Raw genomic sequence first — 22,979 nt, forward strand, 5'->3', positions numbered from 1 at the left:
GCTCTGAGAAAACTATTGTGTCAAAAGTGCTCAAATAACACAGTTGCTGTTAAGGACAGGACAAGAAGTGTCTTCAGTAGTTTTGTTTATATTTAATCTAACCAATGTCACATATATCTGTGCTGAAACATCTACCACTTCTCTCCTACCAAGAGACTGAAAGGTTTTTTTTCCCACTCCTCTCACCTTATTCTGTAAAGTCCTTTAAATCACATCTCTCAGGATTACAGTAACAGCTGGCACCTGTAACAGGACTGCAATTTAATCACTTTAAAAGCACATATAAGCTTATATGAATCTTTAAACAAAGAGACTCAGAGAATGAGATGTTCCCAGTACAGAACACCACCAAAAATAAAAAAAAAGTTTTAATGAAAAAATTAATACAATACTACAGCAGTTACTCGTTGACATAACATTGTATCAGATAATAGAGGAAACAGACAAGACGAAACAACAACATAAAAACCTTGGAAGTTTTTGTTAAATACTCATTAAAATCTGTGATTTAAATTAGCTGTGCAAATAAATAAAAACCTCAAAATAAATTGTTTTTTAGTTACAGAATCTGTCAAAACACAGTTCTCATCAGCCAGACAAGCTTTAAACCAACTGAAGAAAACTGTGATAATAAACCACCATTAACCCCTATTCTCCCAGAGCAGAAAAGTTTCAGTAAAAGACCTCTGTCTGCAAAGCTGAAAGACAAGACAGAACTGGTCTTCAAAGGAAGTCTCAGTTGTAATTGCAGGCAAAATTTGTCGCTGTTGCTTACAGCATTATTCAAAGCTAATGCACGGGGCCATATCTGCATGACTGTCTAAAGCAGAACTTGACCTCACTAGTGTTGTTTTACCCAAACATAGTTCTCCAAAACTGTTACTTTATCTAACACATATGCTTATGTAAATAGGAGCGCTCTTAATTCCTGGCTGTCAGGACAAGTCAGGAATCTTCCCCGTCATTCCATGGGAATATATCATATATATAAAAAATAAAGAATATGTCACAAATCAGCATCAGAATCCCTTATACAATGGAAACTTGTAAACATTAGGAAAGGATCAGATTACTTCCAATTTATATTGGAATATAGGCTGGATGAGGCTCTGAGCAACCTGATCTAGTTGGGGATGTCCCTGCTCCTTGCAGGGGGGTTGGACTGGATGGGCTTTGAAGGTCCCTTCCAACCCTAACCATTCTATGATTCTATGATTCTATATAAGGATAATTTAAACGAGGTTTTCATTTACAATTAAGTGTAAAGTAGCAATGCAAAAGAATCTTAAAATTTACTGCCAAGGGAGCACCGAGGTCCCTTAGGTGAGGAACGGGATGACAGAAGAGAGCACTAAAATTTCACAGGCTGTTAAAGAATCCAACCTGACCTCAGGTGCAGTTGCAAATTACCTATTTCAAATCAAATTTATGGGATTAGATCACTGTGTACCATACTAGATCACACTTTTCCTCCAATCTCACACTTGTAAACGTACTTCTACAATTTTTCAGTTTGACCCACTGAGAGCAAGAGTGCTTAGAATTTATACGGATTTCAATCCCCTAGTTTACTGTAAAGCCTAAACATAACAGAACACTGGCCATGTTCTTAGTAATTAATCCCCTCTGAAGACGATGGAGAGACAGAAAAATGTGTTCAGAGAAGTGTCTGTCAAAAAACCGTTATATTAATTGAAAGTCTTCTGTAGAGGTACAACAGGCTCTGGATCTGGCTCTTGTAACCCTCCAGAAAAAGGCAACATCACACTTTCAACCCAAAAGTCACATATCCATCAGGATTGTAAATTACCTCAGTGTTTAGTCTATAGACCACACCTCCAGCATCTGCACACTCTTGCACAGCAATTCTTCAACTTCTACATTTTTCAGTAGAACAATGCAGTTTACAGGGCAGTACATTGACATTTAAATTTGTACCCAAGAATTAACCTGTAAAAACAGCACATTAATTACGCATGCATTGTTAATTTCTAATATACTTCCTGTTAACAAAACCTGAACATGCATGCAATGTTTAAATCTTAATATCTTCAAAGTAAAATTCTGGTTGGCTCTTTCATGCACTTTTTTTTTTTTCCAAAATAGAATTGCATCTCAGCCTGCATTTTCCCTGAACTCAGAGCTGCAGAGAGCAGATCTTACAATGTTAGACACAGGTCAGATTTCCAAGTTGTCCTAAAAAGTGTGCACTCTCTCCATAGTTCCTGTCTTCTGACATTCAGTTGTGTATAGTCCAGAAGTGTGCCAGCATCCAGACACAGAATAAACAGAGTAAGCAATATTTTCTCATTTTACCTACAGCAGAGTGCAAACAAGCCCTAAATTAGCTTCGGAAGAAAAATCTAGGTTTTTTTTCTTGGAAATCCTACAATAATATTGTTTTCCAAAGTTTTACTCCTCATCCTTGTAAAATATATTACATTTTCTCAACAATTATTCCAACATTACAATAACCCACAAAATATTTTTCCCCTCATTTCAGCACACAAAGTAGAAAACTATTTTAAATTACTTATTCCAAGTTATCATATAAAGAGAATGCTTTTTCCATTCTCAAAACCTTTGTGATGCTACTGCCCATTTCCTAATGCAGAATGCACAGTAAGCTCAGAGCTGAATAAGGCAAGGTGCCTTTTCAAATTCCTTTTTGAAGCCGGCTGATCGCAGAACTTGACTTCAATGTTGCCATCACTGAACGCCTCCCTTCTGGCTTCATCCGAGTCAACGGGATCTCTCTGAGAAACACTTGCCTTTTGCCGTCTCATAGTAATCCCTGAGTTCCCAAGCTGCCTGGTTGGTGATGCGTTTTCTTTGACAACGCAGAAGCAGATGGCAGACAAAAAGTTCTTCTTGAAGTTTTCGTTCATGAAAGCATACACAATAGGGTTGCAAATAGAATTGAAGAATCCTATAATCTGGACAATCGCAAAGATCATTTTGACTGTCACATCATCATACTCCTTTTCAAAATTACCTGGAAAGGAAAAAGGAAATATGCTGTAAGCACAGAATGGCATAAATGGCATAAATACCTATCTGACACAGCTCAGCTCATGGAGGTAAAAATGCACCTTCTTGGTCACATCTCTCATTCTTTAAGCATTGAGATCACAGAGGACTGAATTCCTTGAATTCAAATACTCAGTAACCAAACTTTTGATAAGCACTACAAAGGTTTACACAGCAAGTAAAATAAAGGCCTTGTAGTACCCGAAACAATTCTTGAAATTAGCAATGAAAAGAGAGCAAACAGTTCAGACTGTTATGGGCAAACTTAACATGGGACAACCCAGACAGTTTTAACAGTTACAGCTTCTGCACTGCTGACTCTGCCCAGGCATAAACATAATTTGGTTCAGCTAACTGGCTGCATGACTACTGATTTATCTGCTACAACCTTATTTCTGATAGAAGATAAAGAAACAGTAACTGCTGCTGCCTTTGGTAAGTGGAGTACAAAAACTAGTGAGGACTTCCTCTTGTTCCTACACACAGTCTGCTGTACAGTTCCATGTGCTATCCCAGTACTCATGCAGGAGGTGGGAGTCAAACAGTGCAAGACCCCAGACAACACAGCAAATAGCAAAAAACAAAGATAAACAGCACTGAAGGCATTTCCAAGCTAGTATCCAGACCAGAACACTGGAAAAGTTCAACTGGATTAATTGGGTGTTATCACTACGATGGCCAGTATTTGTATTTCCAACACGTCTACCTTGTTAAAACCAGGGCAAGTGAAGGGATAAATATTTCATAGCAGTTTGACTCAAAGCAGTATGACAACTAAAGTGGATGCAAATAGAAGTCTTCACACATTCAATTAAAATTAAATTTGAATTTAAAAGTTACTTGTTCAAGAGGTTATATACTGGGAAATAACTTTCACCTTCCAGCCAGGTACTTTTGACCTTTCAGCAAATTAAGGTAGCATGACAGATATAGAAAGAAAAATCTACAGCAATAAGGTTATTATCCTAATAGTCAAGTCTTGCTTTCTCGTGAGTCTTGTAAGGCCTAACAAACCTCCCTTTCAGGACTGGATTATGATGTACAAATTGAGAAGGATAACAATCTCCTTTCAAGAGCTGACAGAGAGTTTGGGTTCCCTCCCACTCACCCTGCAACAAAGTTCAGTATGATTTACGGCAAGACACAAAGATTATCTTTTTTTTTTTTTTTATTCACAGAGCAGGGAAGAAAAGATCTGGCTGACGCGCAAGTGTCTCTCAGATATAAGGTATCTCATTACATCTTTTTTGAAACGTAGTCATTTTCCACGAGCACTGCAGATCTGTCTATCACTCATAGACTTCAGAGTAACTCAGCTGTTGTTGGCTTCATATCTCTATTAGAAGACAGTGTAATTTATAAGCACATTAACCTTTCCTAGCAGAAGGTATTCTATAGTCGAATGCTGCAGCAGCACTAGCTTTCCACAACCTGTAGCTTTGCTATTAAAAAAAAAAAAACTAAGAAAGGCTTTATTGTATAACACATGGCAGATACTCACTGTATTCTATCATCATGTGAATCACATGGAAAGGGGCCCAACAGACTGCAAAGAGAAACACCACTGTCACCATCATAACAATTGCTCGCTTCTTCTTCCTGAAATTGCATCAAGACATTCCATACTGAATCACTAATAATTGACTGGTAATTAGATGTGTCTCTTCAAGTTAGATCTCTAAATGTGTACTGATGGTTACTGATCCCAAGATGGATCTCTCACTTAAGCTAAAGAAGCAGCACTTCACTGATAGTAGTTACAGGATCTTCTCCTTACCATGTGAAAACAAGCTGAGGAGCAGCCAGAAGATTACACATCACCTTAACTCCTGTGAGATAGCACCCTCTTTCAATTTTCACTAACAACGGTTCACTTCTTTAGGCACTTCGTTAGAGAAATATCAAAGGAACTATTTATCTTTAAGCTGCTTGTCAGTATTCTCCTTACAGTCAATGCTTAAGGTGATACTCTCCTCAATGAGCGGAACTGTTAGAGGTTTCCAGCGCATTAGGCACCAGATGAATTTGTCATATGAAAGGAAAAAGCAGGAGGCAATATTAAGGGTATCCCATATTTAGTGCTAAATAGCAAAGTTGATAATTACTAGTTTTCATAACTTTACAGATAAGAGTATTACCACTGGATAGTCTCACACAAACAAATCTGAGAACACTCAAAACTCCTCGGAAGCTGTATCAATTTGAACTGTACCAAAGTAGCTTCTAAATGAATTCTGGTTTTGTTTTTTTTTTTCCCCATATGCCAATGTAACTTATAACAGGATCATAAAGCAGTGTTCACAATCTCAGAATTGTATAAAGAACTTTCCATAGAATATACGGAAATAATATAGCAGCGTTTTCCCCATGTCATCTTCTAACTCTTGACCTACATCTTTTAAAGGTAAGTATCTCTAGTGTTAAATAACTAGCTAGCTTTAAAAATCTGGTCAATGCTTGTAGACTTCCCAATGGATAAGGAAAAACTTTTTTTTTTTTTTTTTGCACTGGTTTTCAAGAACTATCAGGAAAAAAAAGCTTTCTAGAAGTCAAAGTTCAAACTGTATTACGCTTTACAAACCTTGATATTTTAGACATTTCATTCCCATGAATGGTTTGTAGAACTGAAGCATCTCCCACTCGTTTCTTAATCCAGAGTTCATAGCCAATTTTAGTGTACAAAAAAAGCATCAACATCAGTGGAAGAAGGAAGAGTATAACAAGAATAAAGGTCGTATATATCTTCTGATAAATTGGACTGGCCCACTCTTCCAAACAACAAACATACACCTTTTCATAGAGAAAGTCATATTTAACCTGTAACAAGCGTAAAGAAGATAAGTCACTACAATGTTTACCCTAAGCATAAAATCCAAGCACATTCAAATTTTCCTTATACAACAACCAAAATTCAACAGAGACTTTTCAAAGTGACAAAATTCTTCCAAGTACTTTTCCACATCAAGTGTTGGGTTGATCCAAGTTGATAAGGAGAGGACAGGAGATGCTCTGATGCACTCCTCCTTAAAACTTTTTTTCTTTAAATGAGGATTTTTCAAAGGAGAGTTCAGAAAATTCACATATTAGTTATTAAGGGAAGAAAAAAAAAAAAAAAGATTAGTTAACATTCAGACACATAACCAGTAGATTCTGACAAGTCTTTTTTTTTTCCCCCCTCCAAAAGTGTATGGTAACTCCTTAAAGTATAATGGGCAGCTAATTACATTTAAAACCAGGCACAGTTCTTCCAAATCTCAGGGAACACTATGTCATTCTGAAACAGTAAGCTAAGCCCTACACTGCTGTGTGCCAGTGCAGCTATAAACCAAAAGGAAGCCACAGTGGAAGTCATAGGTGCAATTACTGCTCTCGTACATAATTGAGGAGGGCAGACATCAACCAGTCCCTGCTGGTAGTCCTTCTTCCAGTGCATGCAAGCTCTAATCCTCAGCCTTTATCATGCTGGCACACAGGACAAAAGCTCTTCTTCTCCTATGCTACTCTCATTTCTTAGGAGTTTATTCAATTTCATTGCTAAAGGTACAAAGAGATCCAGCAAGGATTGACTTTGAGGTGTAAATTCCCATTTCACCTAACATACCTCAAGCCGTTGCACATGCCACATAGGTGACCCAACAATAACTGCCAGCAACCAGACTACGCCTGTGAACAAATAACATTTTTTAATAGTTTGTGCAGCAAGCAACATAAGTTTTCCTATGAACAGTTTAACAGCTTCATCTTTAAAAAGTCAGGCAAAGTAGACAATCTAAAGAAAGAACAAAGTTTTCTATATGAGGCATACATCACTCAACGTTCACATCAATAACAGCATGCTCTTTTGTTACCAGTTTTCCTTCTCTCAAACTGCCTTCCTTTACTGGTAGTCAAGTGCAAAGGCAACTTAATTTGCATGAGCAGCATTATGTATGTTCACTTTCTGTTAGAATGGAAGGACTATTCACAGCTGTGAAATTGGTTTAGCGGTGCTTTTATATCTGGAACCTTTCTAAAAGTTCTGAAGACAGACAGAAAGACAGACAGAAAGACAGACAGAAAAGGCTGCCAAAGGTTTATCAGAGTGCTGGTTAAGTAAATCTTTGACTTCAGATTCTAAGTTTATTGTCAGGATTTTGGCTAGTAATTACTATACATATAGGCATTACGTGGGCAATGCACCCTTGCGGCCCAGAAGGCCAACCGCATCCTGGGCTGCATCAAGAGGAGCGTGACCAGCAGGTCGAGGGAGGTGATTCTCCCCCTCTACTCTGCCCTGGTGAGACCCCACCTGGAGTACTGCGTCCAGTTCTGGAGTCCCCAACACAAGAAGGACATGGACCAGTTGGACAAGGTCCAGAGGAGGGCCACGAAAATGATAAAAGGGCTGGAGCACCTCTCCTATGAGGACAGGCTGAGAGAGTTGGGGCTGTTCAGCCTGGAGAAGAGGAGGCTCCGGGGAGACCTGATAGCAGTCTTCCAGTACCTCAAGGGGGCCTACCGGAAAGATGGGGAGAAGCTGTTCAGTAGGGCCTGTTGTGATAGAACAAGGGGTAATGGGTTTAAATTAGAAGGAGGTAGGTTTAGATTAGATATTAGAAAAAAATTTTTTACAATGAGAGTTGTAGAGCACTGGAACAGGTTGCCCAGAGAGGTGGTGGATGCCCCATCCCTGGAATCGTTCAAGGCCAGGCTGGATGAGGCTCTGAGCAACCTGATCTAGTCAGGGATGTCCCTGCTTCTTGCAGGGGGGTTGGACTAGATGACCGCTGAAGGTCCCTTCCAACCCTAACCATTCTATGATTCTATGATTACCCTTGAGCTATTTCATGAACATTACCAGACTTATCATTAACTCTACCACTGAATCACTAGGCATAACAGTGCCTTCTGTTCTGTCATGTCATCTACACCAGCTACACTGAAGATTATTTCTCTAACAACGACTGGAGATGCTTAAAATCTTACCAAGCATCGTGAAAGCTCTTTTATTGGTGTATTGCCATTTCATTTTTAGCGGATGCACAATTCCCTGGTGTCTTTCCACAGCAATGCAGGTCATTGTAAGAATCTCAGTTACAATAGCAGTGGATTGAACAAACGGCACCATCTTGCAAGCGAAGGCACCTGCAATAGTCAGAAAGTAAGGTATGTAACTGTTGCAGCCCATGAAAAAGCTATTAGTACTAGACTTCATTACTGAAGTCCTACTGTGCAAAAAGAACAGGCTAGTATTCTTAGATTTATTTTAACAGTTAAACTGATAAGTCATTTATTTAAGCTATTCATCAAATGCAGCTTTCAACAGTCATTCTTCCGTCGTACACACTAGAGCTGTAAAACCAAGACTTCTACGGACATATTCACTTGTTCTGTATCAGTCTGACACTTATTCCTCATCTTCCATCAACTGTTTTAAAATGTGCCAAGTTATGAGGATACTTACTATTTTTTTATCTTGGCAGATTACTCTCCAGTGTGAGGAAGGTCTTAGTGTTACCTGTTTAAAAGTCTACCTTTTCTGCTGTTGCAAATACATTCCTTTTGCTAATTTAAATATTGCTCTATTTGTACACTTTGGCACTTAATGCATCACTCTACCAAGGGATATATACACAGGAGTCTTCTAATAGGCATAATGTAAGAGGATAAACTGAACCTCTTCATCATCTTTCCATTCTCCAGGTCTCCCTCTTTCCTGATTAACACATTATGTTAATGACACTGTCCAAATTAAACACAGTTTCCTGTCTGCATTTTCACAGTTGTATAGGTTCCCACTGTGAGCACTTATGGACAGCTAGCACACATCTTCAGATTTCATTGCTACTATAGCTTCCCAAAAGTACAGATTCAATTCTTAACATTATTCTCCATTACTCATCTTCAAGTCCCGATCATCCTAGAAACTGTCATGTAAGTTATTCTCTCAAAAATCTTATGTTAATGCCTTTCCCAACCTAATTCTCATTTGCTGACCCAAGATAAATTTGCATGCCTGCATTCTCACAGTTCCTTCACACTGATACAGTCCAGTATCAGCTATTCATTTCAGCAACAGCTGAGGTTATTTCCCTTAATTGATCATTAAATATACTTTACCCACATATAATCCATAAACTCAAAATAGGCAAAGGAATATCTGAACCAAATGTAACTAAAGCTTTAAGATGCTACAGACACCTTCAGCAATAAAAGCCCAGAAAACAGAGAGAAAACCAACAGTGAACTATCAAACCTTAGGAAAGGAAAAAGGAATAGGGAATCTTATGTCTGCTAGGTCAGGCTAAAAACCACTTTAGCTTTCAAGAAGGAGCTTACTTGCTACTGGTCTTATCAATTCTAGCTGTTAAAAAAAAAAAAAAAAAAAAAAAAAAAAAAAAAAAAATCACTTTTTCTGTGGCTCCAAAAAGGGAAAGAGAGGGCAAGGGGCAGAGGATGGAAGTCAAGTACCTTTCAAGTACATATTCAACACCAGCAACACTGTGAATGTGCACGCAGATCTGGCTTAAAACTGAATAAAAATATACCATGCAGCCTAATTTCAAGCTACTTGAATGAAATCTTAGCATGGTCAGTAGGAACTGCATGCATCAAGACGCACTAGGCTGCACGCCTGTTTCCTCATCTAGTATGTATTTTGCCAGGGTGTCAGAAAAAGCAAGACAAGACATCTTGATATCTGGTATCAACTGCAGTTTACACACTAAAATTCCCCCCACTTCCTCCTTGGCTTCAGTAAGCACAAAGTAAACCCCTCATGAAACACGGCCAATATCTTACCAAGTCAGCATCCCATCAGCGTCTCGCTACATCCAGTACAGTATGTGCTACACATAGCAGCACCAGACCCACTCAGATTCATAGTCCTTCAACCAGTGTATTGAAACTTCTGTAGTTAGATCACAAAAAAGCAAGCTCAAATCATACCCTCTTTGCACATGGCAAATGGTGAATACAACCAAAAAAGAAGCTACGGCACACAATCTCTGACCACTTCTGAAAAACAGCTGAAAATCATGAGTAAAGCAGAGCTAAAATGATCTTCAGCCAAATCCAAATCCTACTCCTTTGAATCAAAAGAAGGGTTTCCACTATTGGTTTCAAGTTTTTTTCTTCACTGACTAATTTAGAAGTGACTCCTGATACAAATAACACGAACAGAAAAGCAAAATTTGTACATGAAAAAAATGTTTACGTTCCTGTTTCACAGTATTCTGGACACTAAACACAATCTTCCTTGTAAGACTCGATTTAACAAGTAAGGTAGGTTTTAATTAGATCTAAGCCTTCCCAAAACACAGATGATGCATCTCTTCTTCCTTCCCTTAACTTGACTGAATGCTGTAACCACTGAACAAGGGAAGCGTGGAAAAGGAGGCTTGGAATCCCGGCTCTCCAGCCTCTGTGAGCAAGCCTTACCATTAGGAACCCACCTTCAGGACCTCCCTCTGAAATGGACCACCTTACAAGAATAGTTACAGATTTTCACAGCCAGAAAAAAAAAACAAAACCAAAACAAAACAAAACCAAAACCAAACAACAAACACCAACCCACAATACTTGTAAACTTGCATATTCATTATTAGGGGAACAGGTACTGAGGTCTAGTCCCTGACACAATAATGCATGCACATTTCACTTAATATTTAAGCCATTTGTGTAAAACAAGCTTCATCTGCAGCAAGAAGAAACTGATGCAACCCCATTCTCAAGTGCATGTTAGTTGAAAGACCCTTCTGGAAAAACTGAAGAAAAAAACCCCAATTTTTACTATAAGCAAGACAGGTTAAGTTTTCGGGGAAAAAACACCCTCAAAAAACAACAAAAAAACCCACCAAATTATGCTATTACATTACAGTTTAAACAGTGATATGAAAATAAGACTAGCACATGAAAAAAAAAGACGTTTGAAACACTGTGATATATTAAAAACACGTCAAGTTAGTTTTCACATGTTTGTGTTCAGACTTACCACAGAATAAAGGGAGATTTTGAAGGAATATACTAGTTTACACCTTTTCTTCTAAACAAGCTGATAAAAACGTAGCTGTTTAGAAAACAGTTTGGAGAGTATATGGTTTAAGACCTAGCATTACTCAAGTCTTCCTTACATTCTCTAACACTGCTGCTAGCTATTTCAGTTACTTGTGTCAGGTACTGTGTCCTTGTCACGATACACTCATCTATAATAAATTAACATTGGATTAAGAATACAATGAAGTTCCATATTTCCCAACCAATCTGAAAACAAGAATGGATTTGCTTTTTATCTGTATGATAAAGGCACTGAAAGGCTTTATTTTGCTATTTATTTTCTTTTTAAACAACATATTTTCAGATCCTATCTAAAGAGGACAATTAGTGAAAGAGGAACATATAAAAGTAAAGAACAAAAGTTGCAGTAAAGATTATTTAAATCTCACTCCTTATTGTATTTTTGGAGTGATTAAGCTAATCAGCATTTGGATAAAGGAAGCATTTCCCGAAGAAAGAAGTCACTTCATTTCAATGGGGGAAGGAAGGGACCATGAAGTGTTTCCAGGATCTATACACACCGAAATAACACTCAAAAAGCAAAGAGGGTTTAAGATAGATTTTTAGAAACAACGTTTAAAAGTTGTCCTGAGACAGACCAGTCATCAACATAAACCTACAGCAGCTATAAGAAAACAGTACCCGAAATTGAAATAAACAGCTTAGAAGAGGCAAGCAGCCTGTGAAATGGAAGAAAGCAATTAGAGATACTTGCCTTTCAAACGTGAGAAAGAGAATTCAGAAGCAGGGAAGTATGCACGCTGTGAAGAAAAATGAGCTAAGAAAGGATGAAATGTACTTGCTTCAAATAAATCTGACTGATACATCAATTAGACCAGTACATTCACTGCCTACAGGTAACTGCTGAAAATAATGCTGTTCTCCTGCACGTCAGTTACACTTGAACTTCCATCCAACAACTTCACAATAGTGAGTAAATGACAGCCATACACTAAATTACATGAGAAAGTAGTAATTAAGCTTTCCTAAGGGAAAAAAAAAAACACATGCATACATTTAAAATATCCTCTTACTTATCAAAAAGTAGTCTTCTACTTTGCAAAAGAACTATCTCTCTGTCTAAACAGATACCTCACATTTCAATGATTAACTGGAAAAAATGCAACCCCGTAATAGAAAACTAGCTATGAAGTGCAGATTCCAAACAACATTAAAGTTTAAATAAACCAATGTTTCTTAGCTGCTGATTTAAATAACTATTAAAGCCACCTTCAGTGTCAAGTAAGAATTTAAGAGAAGCGTGATCATTCACTTTTTTGTCCCCAAGCTGACCGTCTTGTTGTTATTATTAATTCTTTATCTTAAACCCCTATAGGCTTTAAATCATTGAAGAAAAACCAAAATCGTTATTTACTGCTTCTTTCAATGAAGAAAAGTGCAATAAAAGCAAGCAAAAAAAAGCAGGCAAAACATGCAGTCCCAGCAGAATATGGCAGCTAAAGCCCACTCAACACAGCAATCTCACATCACTGTGCTCCAGGTCCTAGTCACTCCATCTCAGAAGATATGTCAGTCTACGTGGACTACTCTGCATCCCTACAAATCACTGTTAATTGACCCAAATTAGATTTCCTCTCAGGCTTCACAATGATAGATCACCTGGTAAATACAATACACAGGATTAAAAAGTGAGAGCAAGTTCAAAACAGAAACTCCTCTTCTATTGCTTGCTTATGTGCATCTATCTCATCCTTGAGTTAACCAACCACTTTCAGGTCAAAAGGCATTCCCCTTGCCTCTAAATCAGAATTGGGATATGATAAAAATCCAAGCTTAATGTAATCACTGACTTATTCTTGAGCACAATGTTTAGTTTGATTCATATAAAAGTCTAGCTAGATCCTCACTTAAACCAAAGTTGAAGTTCTTGAGCTTGACTCCAAAATTTATATGGACAGCAGCTACCTGAGGTCCTGAATGACCAAACTAAATGAGCCAAACTCTAGACAGATGGGGTTTGGGGAAAAGGGTGCTACGTTATGCTTCCCAATGCAAAACACAGCTAGATTTATTCCAGCTCTTTGAGACACCTGGGACATTTTTATACCATACTGCACAAAATACATAACGGCTATGTAATGCCTCCAAATGCAGAGACAAACACAGCTCCAGTACAGTAAGCATTCCGATACGATCCCAGCACTGAAGCCTTCTCGTGCCAAAACTATGCACTGGGAAAATTTAATTCTATTTCCCAGATTCATGTTCCCTTTTTTCATTTTGGCTATGCTTAATCTTTCAGAACAGGATTTTGCTTCAGTTCTTTTGCAACCTATAAAACAGTTTTAGGCACCTAATACGCCTAAATCAGAAAGAATCTGATTCCTATTTTTCAAAGACTTTCTAAAGGCTGTTTAAAAAATATTTTTATTGGAAAGACTTGCTGAAAAATTATCTCCTTTTTTTGCCTGCTCTTTTTCCACTTATATCCCTCCATCACAGAAATGTGTGAATATTTTTAATATTTTTAATAATACTACTACTACTTTACCTAGTGCATCACATGTATCAGTATGGTCCAAAATGCCTATGTATCAAAATGTTTCACTTTTTACAAGGTAAGTCTTTCAGCAAACACTCCCAACAGACTGTTAGTGAAGATGCCCTGCAGCATTTAAAACTGACTATTTCCTACTGAGAAAGAAAATTGAAAATCATTTGCAGAGGAATACTGGGAATGAAAATAACTGATTGCTTCTCTTTTTCAAGAAAAGCTAAGAGGTTCCCAAAAGTATGCCTTATGCACTGCTGAAAACTGCATTGATTTTTCAAGTAATGGTTAATTTTCCCTAATGATAGCATATTCAGAAGGCTGTAAATACAAATGGTATGCCCTTAAACAATTCTTCATGCCTTCATTAGCAGATGTTGTGCCTGTGCTATGACTTAGGTATTTCATCACCCATTTAAAAGATCAGTTTTTCTTTTATTATGGAACGAAGGGAAAATCCTAAAATCATTCTCTGATAAAAGTTAAATTGCTCCTTCCTCTCTTACAAAGCTGTTGACCTAGCTGTTGACCTAGCTGTTGACCTTCTTTGCACTAAAATCTCTATCACAGCTTGTAAAACAGTTCTCTCTAGCTCACTTGATGCAAACAAGGTAAGTTCTCTCATATTTTTTAACTTCAGGACAGAAAACGCATCAGTCATCATCATACAGATAATATACTTAAGGGTCTTTCACACTTTGGCAATACACTGTTTTATATCGATTCTTGGGTATACAAGCATTTTGTATCCTTAGTAGTTTACCATCCGCAATGCACAAGTCTCTCACGCGTTACCTATAGAGGATAAAGAACACTACACACACGTCTGCCCAGAAAAAGGCATGAGTGCAGCACTTGACAGCAGACCTGTGGTGGTTTAAGTCTGTTTATGGTCAGCTACAGCAGCTGAGATAAAATGGTATGGCATGAGCCCATGCAATTAGACCATGCACCTGGAATAGCCTACAGTTTATTTACCGATGCAAGATGGAATCCACACCATTCCCTCTATCCTGCAATTTGAAAGTGTGGACTGCACACCTTGGGCTAGCCGACCAAGGTATTCCATACTGTCCACCCTCCTTTCTCCTTCCCTCCAAGGCTCACAAGCAGCTTCTCTGCCCGTGGATTTACAAAACCACTGAAACGCACACCACAGCCTTCAGGCAAACTTGGATCAGCAGCTTATTTCAAAATGCAGCAATCGGTGAGTGAAAACATAGCAAACAGTTCTGTTCACTCGAAGCAAGGCAGAGATTGCTAGGTATTTTCACCAAGGAAAAGGACATAACCACCACCTCACATGAAACACTAACCAATCTACCTATATCTTAAAATGTGCGTATTTCTCTGTCCAATTAATGCAACAGCAAATATTTCACATCACTATGTTTAATATTTACACTAATTAATGACACGTACAACTTGCAGTAGAATGTTTCCTTTTGTCAGCACTGTTTTGCTGCTTTTAAGCAAAGCACCCTGACAATATATTACATGTATTAAAAAATTAAAAAAAAAAAAAACCACAAACACTAAGTCTTTTATTTCCTTTCCTGTAAAACCCTGTCTCAAATCATCTTCATAAAGAATCTGACGCTTGCCTCTACTCATAAGCAAACACCCCAAAATACAAAATAGCAGGGCATGGAGAATGAAGGATAAGGCAAGATTTCACCAATACAGATAGAACTACAAAATCATCATGCTCTTACTGGAAGATCAATACTGAGACGTAATCTCTCTCACAGGCAAATGAAGAGTGTTCTTGTGTCCCCAACCTGATTCACAACAAGTCTAGACAACTTAAATTGGAAAGTTAGAAAAAAAAAGCTTACAAACAAGAGATTCTCCCATCCACCTTTTCTGGTCAATACTTCAGTATCAACCTTAATAGCATGTTAGCAGTTTGAGAGTATTTGGAAACTCTTCAGTATCAAAGGGCATTCCAGAGCCAGAGTAGTTTCTAATGCATCACTGAAGAACTTAAAGGTATTCAAGAATATCAGACACAAAAGGCCTCACGATTTCCATTGCTAAGATTTAGTTTTAATCCCTCATAAAGGAACAATTATGCATTCTCACACAGGAAAGTTGTAGGTAAGGTAACACACTGCTTGACACAAGATGTTTGGTAAAGAACAGAAAGCACCCTAAATATTCAACTGTGTAGAAGATGCCACTTGCTTTTCCACCAAGCCTTTAGAGAAGAGGGAATGGCCATGTCAGGGAGCACCAAATACAACAGCTGGTTGCACAGAAGACTCACTCCTCTCCTGAATGGCAGCTGGAGGCCAGGTAAGATATGCGAGAGCACCTCCAATGCTGCTGTGTGTTCAGTAATGCCTCAGACGAATCGCTACTCTCTGACAGGAAAAGCCACCCTCTGACAGGTGTCTTGAAAGCACACATGCTAACTGATAAGACACAAAAGTCACCAGAAAAATGTAGCGCAGTGCTAAGTCTACCTGATGTTTTGCCCTTAACTTTTGCCAGGGCTACTGCATTACACAACATTAAAAGTAATTCTCCAGTCGCTCCGGGCAGTTCTGTAAAGATACTGCTGCTACTTACCTAAGTAGTGTTAGAAAACAAAGTAACTCTTGTAATATTTGGCCCAGAGACAAAAGCCCAAATTTATCTTTAACAGTGCTGCCAACAGGCCACTACTGCTGCCTCTTATCTATAATCATATGAGAGCAAATCCTCAACTCTCTCTGAGCTTCAGCTACTCAGAGATGTTGCATTCAGGTGGATGAGAATAAGCTTTTTCAGACTACAAAATGAAAGGCAAGAAAATTAAATAATTAAAGCTAGCAAGGAAAAGGACTCCTCCCAGACCAGCAGGCTCTGATTTGCTGTGTAACTGTAATCACCATTCACGCTTCAGTGTGTAAGCCTCAGGAATCAGATACCCCTTGGGATATCATCACTTTACCTAATTTTACTTCACACACACGCCTGTGAAGGGTAAAACCTATCAATTATGTTACTTATTATGTTCTCCCAATGCTGTATTAGGTGTAGTTAATTATCTTACCAGGATCATAAAGGCTGCTATCTAAGTCAATGGGATCTATGAATCCACTTGTACCAAAGATGCTTAAGCACAGCAAAGATGGTAGACAAAAACCACAGCAAAACTCATAGGACAGTATACTTTAAAGTACCCAACTACTGAATATCTGAAGGCATTTGTTGCAACCTTTTACACTCACTACTTCTAGATTTTTGTCAAGCATCCTCAGGAACAGAAGGTAAATGGAAACATCCATACTTTCCCCACATGCCTGTTCTGTATCTGCTGCAATTCACCTCAGGTGGAGGCTTCATCCCACGCAACCTTCAGTTGATTCTGGTCAGATGTACGGTCAAGCTGACAATTCAGTCCTCTCCCCTTTAGGTGAGATCTCTTGATGCCACCAGTAACTTTCTGCTGTATTCTTTGAGGAAGGAGAACTGGAACTACAATAGTCAAAACGAAGGCACAGCAGTATAGCTATCAATTTATTCTATTATTTTTGTCTACACATACTTATTAGTTTTGGGTTCAACACCCATATCGTCTTAAAACAGCGGTTACCTCCCCTCAAAGACAGCTTGTAAGAAAATAAAACAGTTGTCTTTACTATTAGTAGCCCCTGGAGTTTCATATTCATCCCTTCTCCCAGAAAGTTACTGTTCTTCAGACAAACGTAAAGCCCACTTCACATTTGGTTAGGTATCCCAATGCTTTTCAAATCTCCTCTGACCTCTCAGTTCCCATCCTGCATTCTAGTCTGTGGGAGGTACTGGAATTAAATCTCCATGTTCTGAAGGTAACCTTCACTGCATCCCAACAACAGAAGCACAGGAAGCCTTGGAAATTGCAGCATAACCGTCGCTTATGAGCATTCTTTCTGTTCATACTGAAATATTCCGAAAAATGTTTCAATTTGTGATTGTACAAAATGTTGTCTGCTACTTGCTGTAAAACCATCCCTTTTATTTTTCCACTTATTATTGTCAAACACTGTTTTAAGCCCAGGAAAATGAAGATAAATACCATTTACAGCATTACTTCACCTTTATCTTTCTGTTACTATGCTACTTTGGAACTGGGATGCATGAAAAGAAAAAAAAATTATTTCTAAGCATCGGGGAGGCATTGCCCAAAGGTCCTTCACACCAACAGGAATACAATGTAGTTCCCAAAATACAGGCTTACCTAGAAAATAATGCATCATGTCAACATAAATTCTGCCTGCTCTCTCACTCCCCTATTTTTCCAAGGACGCATTCTTTTTCCTCACAAAAAGGTTCAGGAGGTCTGACAGCGAGTCGACTGCTGTCAAAGGAACTTAAGCTGAATTCAGATTGAATGGTATTTCACCTGCCAGATGTAATTACTTCAGGAGGAAAAAAGATAAAGTACCACAAGACTACCTCATCAGCACCACACGATCTACAGTTTCTCGCACACACAATGCAACTTTTAATGAATATATGCACAAAAGCTCCCTCGGTTTAACAAAACCTGAGGGAGTGCTACAGCCATTATTTGACTTCATGGAAAAGCAGCCGACGGCAGGCTGAGGTTACTCAGGTATCGCCCTGGTCCTGTGACAAAAAAAAAAAGAGCTACGAACGCCTGAAAGCAACCGGGCAGAGTGGACATTTGAAGTTTTCAGAGTTTAAGAACAGTGCGAGGACGAAGAGTGCGACCGCCGTGCGCCGGAAGGCGCGGCCAGCAGCCCCCCCTCACAGCATGGCGGCCGCGACCCTCCCTCCTCCTCCTCCTGCTCAGCGGGGGCCCGGCCCCAACGGCCGAAGCTGCCCAGGGCTCGACACCTCACACCCCCCTCAGGGGTCTCTCGCAGAGGGCGGGAAGGGCGGCGGTTGTCTCACTTGAGGGCGGGAAGGGCGACGTCACGCGAGGGCGGGAAGGGCGAGGGCGGGAAGCGCGAGGGCGGACTCCTCTCACTCGAGGGCGGGAAGGTTGATGTCGGGGTGGGGGGTGCCGTGACTTGAGGACGGGAAAGGTGGGGGGGGAGTGTCTGAGCGGCAGCGCCGGCCACAAACATTGCCCCACCGCAACGCCTCATCGCCCGCCCCTTCCCCACCTTCCTCCAGCCGCCGCCCGGCCCGTAACGACCCGGGACTGCCCGCCCCGTCCCCCGGCACCCACCGCCCAGCCAGTTGGAGGAGATGTTCTGCAGCATGGTGAAGGGGACGCAGAAGAAAGCGATGAGGAGGTCGCTGAGGGCTAGGGAGCAGATGAAGATGTTGGTGACGGTCCTCATGGCTTTGCTGCGGGTCACCACGTAGAGCACCAAGCAGTTGCCGAAGAGAGCCAGGGCGAAGATGAGGACGCAGATGAGGACGAAGGCCACCTTGGTGCGCCCCGGTAGCTCCGGGATGTAGACCAACGGCCGCAACCCGTAGAGAGCGATGAACTGCTCCCGCGTCACGTTGTTGTCCCGCAGGAGCTGCGCGAACTGCTCCGGGGTGATGTTCAGGGACCGCATGGCGCCGTCCTCCCCGCTCCAGCTCCACCTCAGCAGCGCCGCCGCCCGCGCCCCACCATCGCCGGACGCAGGGCGAAGCAGCCGGCGCCAAGCTGGACCCGGTGCAGGGAAAAGAGAGGAGAAGCCGGGAGCCACCCGCAGGCGACGGAGCGGCGGCAGCGGAGCCGCCAAACTTCGAGGAGGAGGCGACGGCGGCAGCAGTGCCCGCAGCCAGGCGGGCGGAGGGGGCGGCGGCAGCCAATCAGCGCGCAGCGCGGGCCCGCCCCTGCCCCGCCGCTGTGGAGCGGGACGGCCGTTAAACGGCGGGCGTTAATGGTCCGTTAACGGTGGCTTAGGGGCTCCCTCACAGCCCGGCCCCGCCGTTAATTCACTGCCAAGGCTGGAAATGCCCAACGGTGGGAGCTGAGGCTGCCGAGCCCAACCTCTCGTCAGGTTCGGGTCAGGCTGAAAGGGGGAAAATAAAAGAGATGGTGTGGCAGGAACATGGCCGCCCGCGCGAGGGGAGACGCGGGCTACACACAGCGGCCCACGCTGCCGCTGGATCGTGCCCGGCTCAAACGAGGCAGCGAGGGGATTTTTAGCTGCCCTTCCAGCCCCTCTCTGCACCAACGCCACTGCAGACTCTCGTGTGGTGAGCCGAAGCTCAAATAGAAAAGTAATTTTCTGAACTTTTGGCCGTTGAGCTCAGGGCGATCCCTGGAGGCTCCTGAAGATCCCTTTCCCAGGCAGACATCACCAGCTGTAAAACCACTTTTGCCAGAGGAGGCTTGACAGAACCCCATCCCACTCAACCCAGCTGGCCAGGCTACTTAGGTAAGGCTATGTAGACGCTTTGCTAACTGGCTGCAACAGGAGTCCAGAAAATGCCACTGCAGTTTAAATGTGGATAATAATGGGAGTTAAGGTCCAATAGAGAGGTCACATTGAAAATATACATTCATTTGTCTTCCAGCCTGTTTTAAATTGCCCAGTAAGGGTTTCTCTCTAGTGCAGGTATACTCCCTTTGTACTGAATTATAATACATATAATAGCCACAACTTGTTTTTAATCAATCATGTAATAAAATATCCAAAGGGACCGAGAACAGGCAATAACAACACAAAAAACTATTCTTGCAACACTTCCTCCTCCCAACAGTGATAGGCAAAATGAATAAAAGTCTAGAAAAAGTTGTCTATTTATTATTACATTGCTGGCTTGCCAAGGAAAACTTGAGAGGGAAGAGTTCCCCACCAAGTTGTTCTCCGAAAAGGAATGTTCTCAGCAAGAGCGTAAGTATTCTGTGTCGTTTTTGAAGAAAAATATTTGTGTTAAGTGGAAATTGATAGAAGGTCCCATGCCAGCACTGTTATGTATGTATGCCAATCTGCACAAGTCAGTCCTCCAAATGTTAGTATTTCTCTTTTAAGGTATAGCTCCATGGCAAAGAATTAAGATTCTGTTTATTATCCCATCGTGAAAGAGCCCTGTGTTTACCTCTTGAGACTAATATAATCACACTCCATCTCTAACAGGCTTTCTAAGCCTTGTTCTGGAAGGCAAACGCTCATCAGACCAACTTAGTTCCCAACATTCAGACAGCCCCTTTCGCCTTCTTTTAGGCCTGCCTTGTTGGGTAGAAAAGCTTGCTCGTTTAGCCCTGTAATGATCCTGCTGAGCTTACACTCCATAGTGCAGACAGACTTCTTTTGAGTTTAAATTTCCCAGCATCTTCCCTTGGACTACATGCTAACTACACCAGGTGTAGCCTAAAGCCACATTCATGTACTCTATTCATACACCCTTGCCTATACCTCTATTTCTTTTCCCTCTTCATCCCCCTCATTGTGTTAATAACAGAAACATCATTTAGAAGCTCTTCTGTTAACAAACACACGAGATACGCTTTTCAGCAGATTTCATTCCTATTATAAATAAACCATGACCAAACACGGAGAAGGTCAGTCTTTTTCATCGTGGACTGCAGTGTTTTGTTGTTCATTGCAAAAGCATCCAAGTGTATCGGGAACTTAAACAAATGGGAATAAGCTCTCACCTAAATACTGCAAATAATCAGGGTTTATGGTTACCATGGACATTTGGTTTGTATCTTTCCTTATTTTATTACTATGATTGCTCATTACAAGTAATCAAACAGCATTAAAATGAAAAATGTCTGAACAGTTGATCTACATAATATAAAAAACTCTTGGAGCTGTAGGCCATGGAAGTGTGCCATTACATCTGCTGCAGATTTAGCTGGGTTTTGTGTGCAAAGAAAGGCATGATGCAGGTAATTTTACAGATAACATTTGTCTTGAATATTTACCCACATGGACACGATATATGTAAGATTTACAGAAACTTTCCTTCTCTGTGAGCGTTATTGATCCTGTTACCTGAAGCAGTAACAGCATGGACATCATACAAGTGATCAGCAAATCACTAGTAATCATATTACTCAGCTTCTTGACCTGAATAAAATTATATTTGCAGTAAAAAGAGTTGAGTTACAAAAGGTGACCTTATCTGAAACCAGCTGAAATTGCTATAATGACTTCTCTGCTTCCCTGGGCTACAAATGATTGGTAGGTAGGGAAGAGCGTTGCTTGATTTTCGGGGCAGTCAACTAGTGTTCTGCCTTATCCTGCACCCCTTGGCCATTGCCGGCTGCTGCTGCTTCCCGTAGTCCACAAAGCGAAGCAATGTGGGACTGCTCTGACTCTCCCCACTGTCATTCAGCTCTTCAGTAAAATGACCCATTGTGTAAACATGTTTTCTCTAGAGCCGGAAAGAGAGGGTGTGCATGTGTAAGAAGGCAGTCCTGCCTTGGTTCTTTAACAGAAGAGGTATAAAACAGCCTTTTAAAACAAACAGGTTTCTTTTTCCTTAATTGACTTTCCTAGTTTGTATATTTGAGCAACTTAGCTGCTGCCTCGCTTGCCAAAATATATTTATACACATATCTTGTATTCTCCTGCGTGACTTTTTTTTTCAGTTTTTAATTATTATTTTCGGTATGTTTTATAATCTTCCTCCAAATCTGCTTCTGTTTCCATTGAAGTCTACGGAGTTTTGATTTTTTACGTCAATGGGACATAGGTTATGCCGTTACATGATCTTTGTAGTACTTGACAAATTAATCTCTGTTCTAAATTTGAGAAGCTGTAGTGTGCTGTAATATAAAGACTATTGTTAGCCTGTACACACCTTTATAGATAATAATAAATTAAAAGGCACTTTTCCTCTGATTATTATTTGTGAAACTGATGTGTTTACAAATGTAAAGCAGGGCTTCAAAAAAATCAAAATATTCTAACAAATACTTGACTGTTCAGAAACACTGCATTTTTAATTATTCTTAACTGAAGAAATTAAGCCTCCTACTAATTAAATGGCTAGAAATATTTTATGTCTCTGTCTAGAATCCCAGTGAAACAACCTTGCAACTTGAACACAGATCCAGTCTTGGGTGTGCCAGGAATTTTACTTTGACTTCAAAGAAATTTTATATTCTTTTGTCACAAACCTCATAAGCAGGAAAAGTGGTGAAATATGAGTTTTACCAGATTGCACTCTGTCAAAAGCACTCATTTCTTCATGCCACCATATGCTATTTTTTTTTGGCCTAGATGATTCATCAGTATGACACTTTGTTCTCATTCAAAAAGGACAGTGAATTTTCTGCAAACTGAAAAATACTGACAGTCAGTTTGTGCACAGGTGGAACCATTTCTCTTGCAAAGCTAAAATAAGCTATAATTGTGCTCTGTTTTTTCCCTTTTAATAGCAAGCAGTAAGATCAGTGTATGGCTGCTGTGAAAAAAAGCCAACAACAAAGAAAGTGCATAGATCGTTTTGTATACGTTTTGTAAACTGAGCACGAAGTTTGTAAAAACTGTGAACAGCACCCATT

At 40.3% G+C, this 22,979-nt stretch overlaps 1 protein-coding gene across 2 annotated transcripts; it reads right to left on the reverse strand.

Annotated features, from left to right (window-relative positions):
- Window positions 1-202: 202 nt before the first annotated feature.
- QRFPR (pyroglutamylated RFamide peptide receptor) lies at window positions 203-19,268 on the reverse strand. Of its 2 annotated transcripts, XR_015258445.1 has the most exons (7): window positions 18,744-19,268; window positions 7,996-8,154; window positions 6,632-6,693; window positions 5,612-5,847; window positions 4,532-4,629; window positions 1,811-2,995; window positions 203-254 (listed from the first exon to the last, which is right to left on the reverse strand). XR_015258445.1 is itself a non-coding variant. In XM_086746892.1 (6 exons), exons 1-6 carry the CDS (start codon window positions 19,081-19,083, stop codon window positions 2,592-2,594), a joined length of 1,299 nt encoding a protein of 432 aa, XP_086603018.1. In that variant the 5' UTR covers window positions 19,084-19,268; the 3' UTR covers window positions 1,225-2,591. The 2 variants fall into 2 exon arrangements, 1 of the variants encoding a protein (XP_086603018.1); XM_086746892.1 differs by lacking the exon at window positions 203-254 and having other exon boundaries at window positions 1,225-2,995.
- Window positions 19,269-22,979: the final 3,711 nt, after the last annotated feature.

Source organism: Chlamydotis macqueenii, chromosome 4 (assembly GCF_036417535.1).
Source record: "Chlamydotis macqueenii isolate bChlMac1 chromosome 4, bChlMac1.mat, whole genome shotgun sequence".
In the NCBI taxonomy this organism is placed as follows: Eukaryota; Metazoa; Chordata; class Aves; order Otidiformes; family Otididae; genus Chlamydotis; species Chlamydotis macqueenii.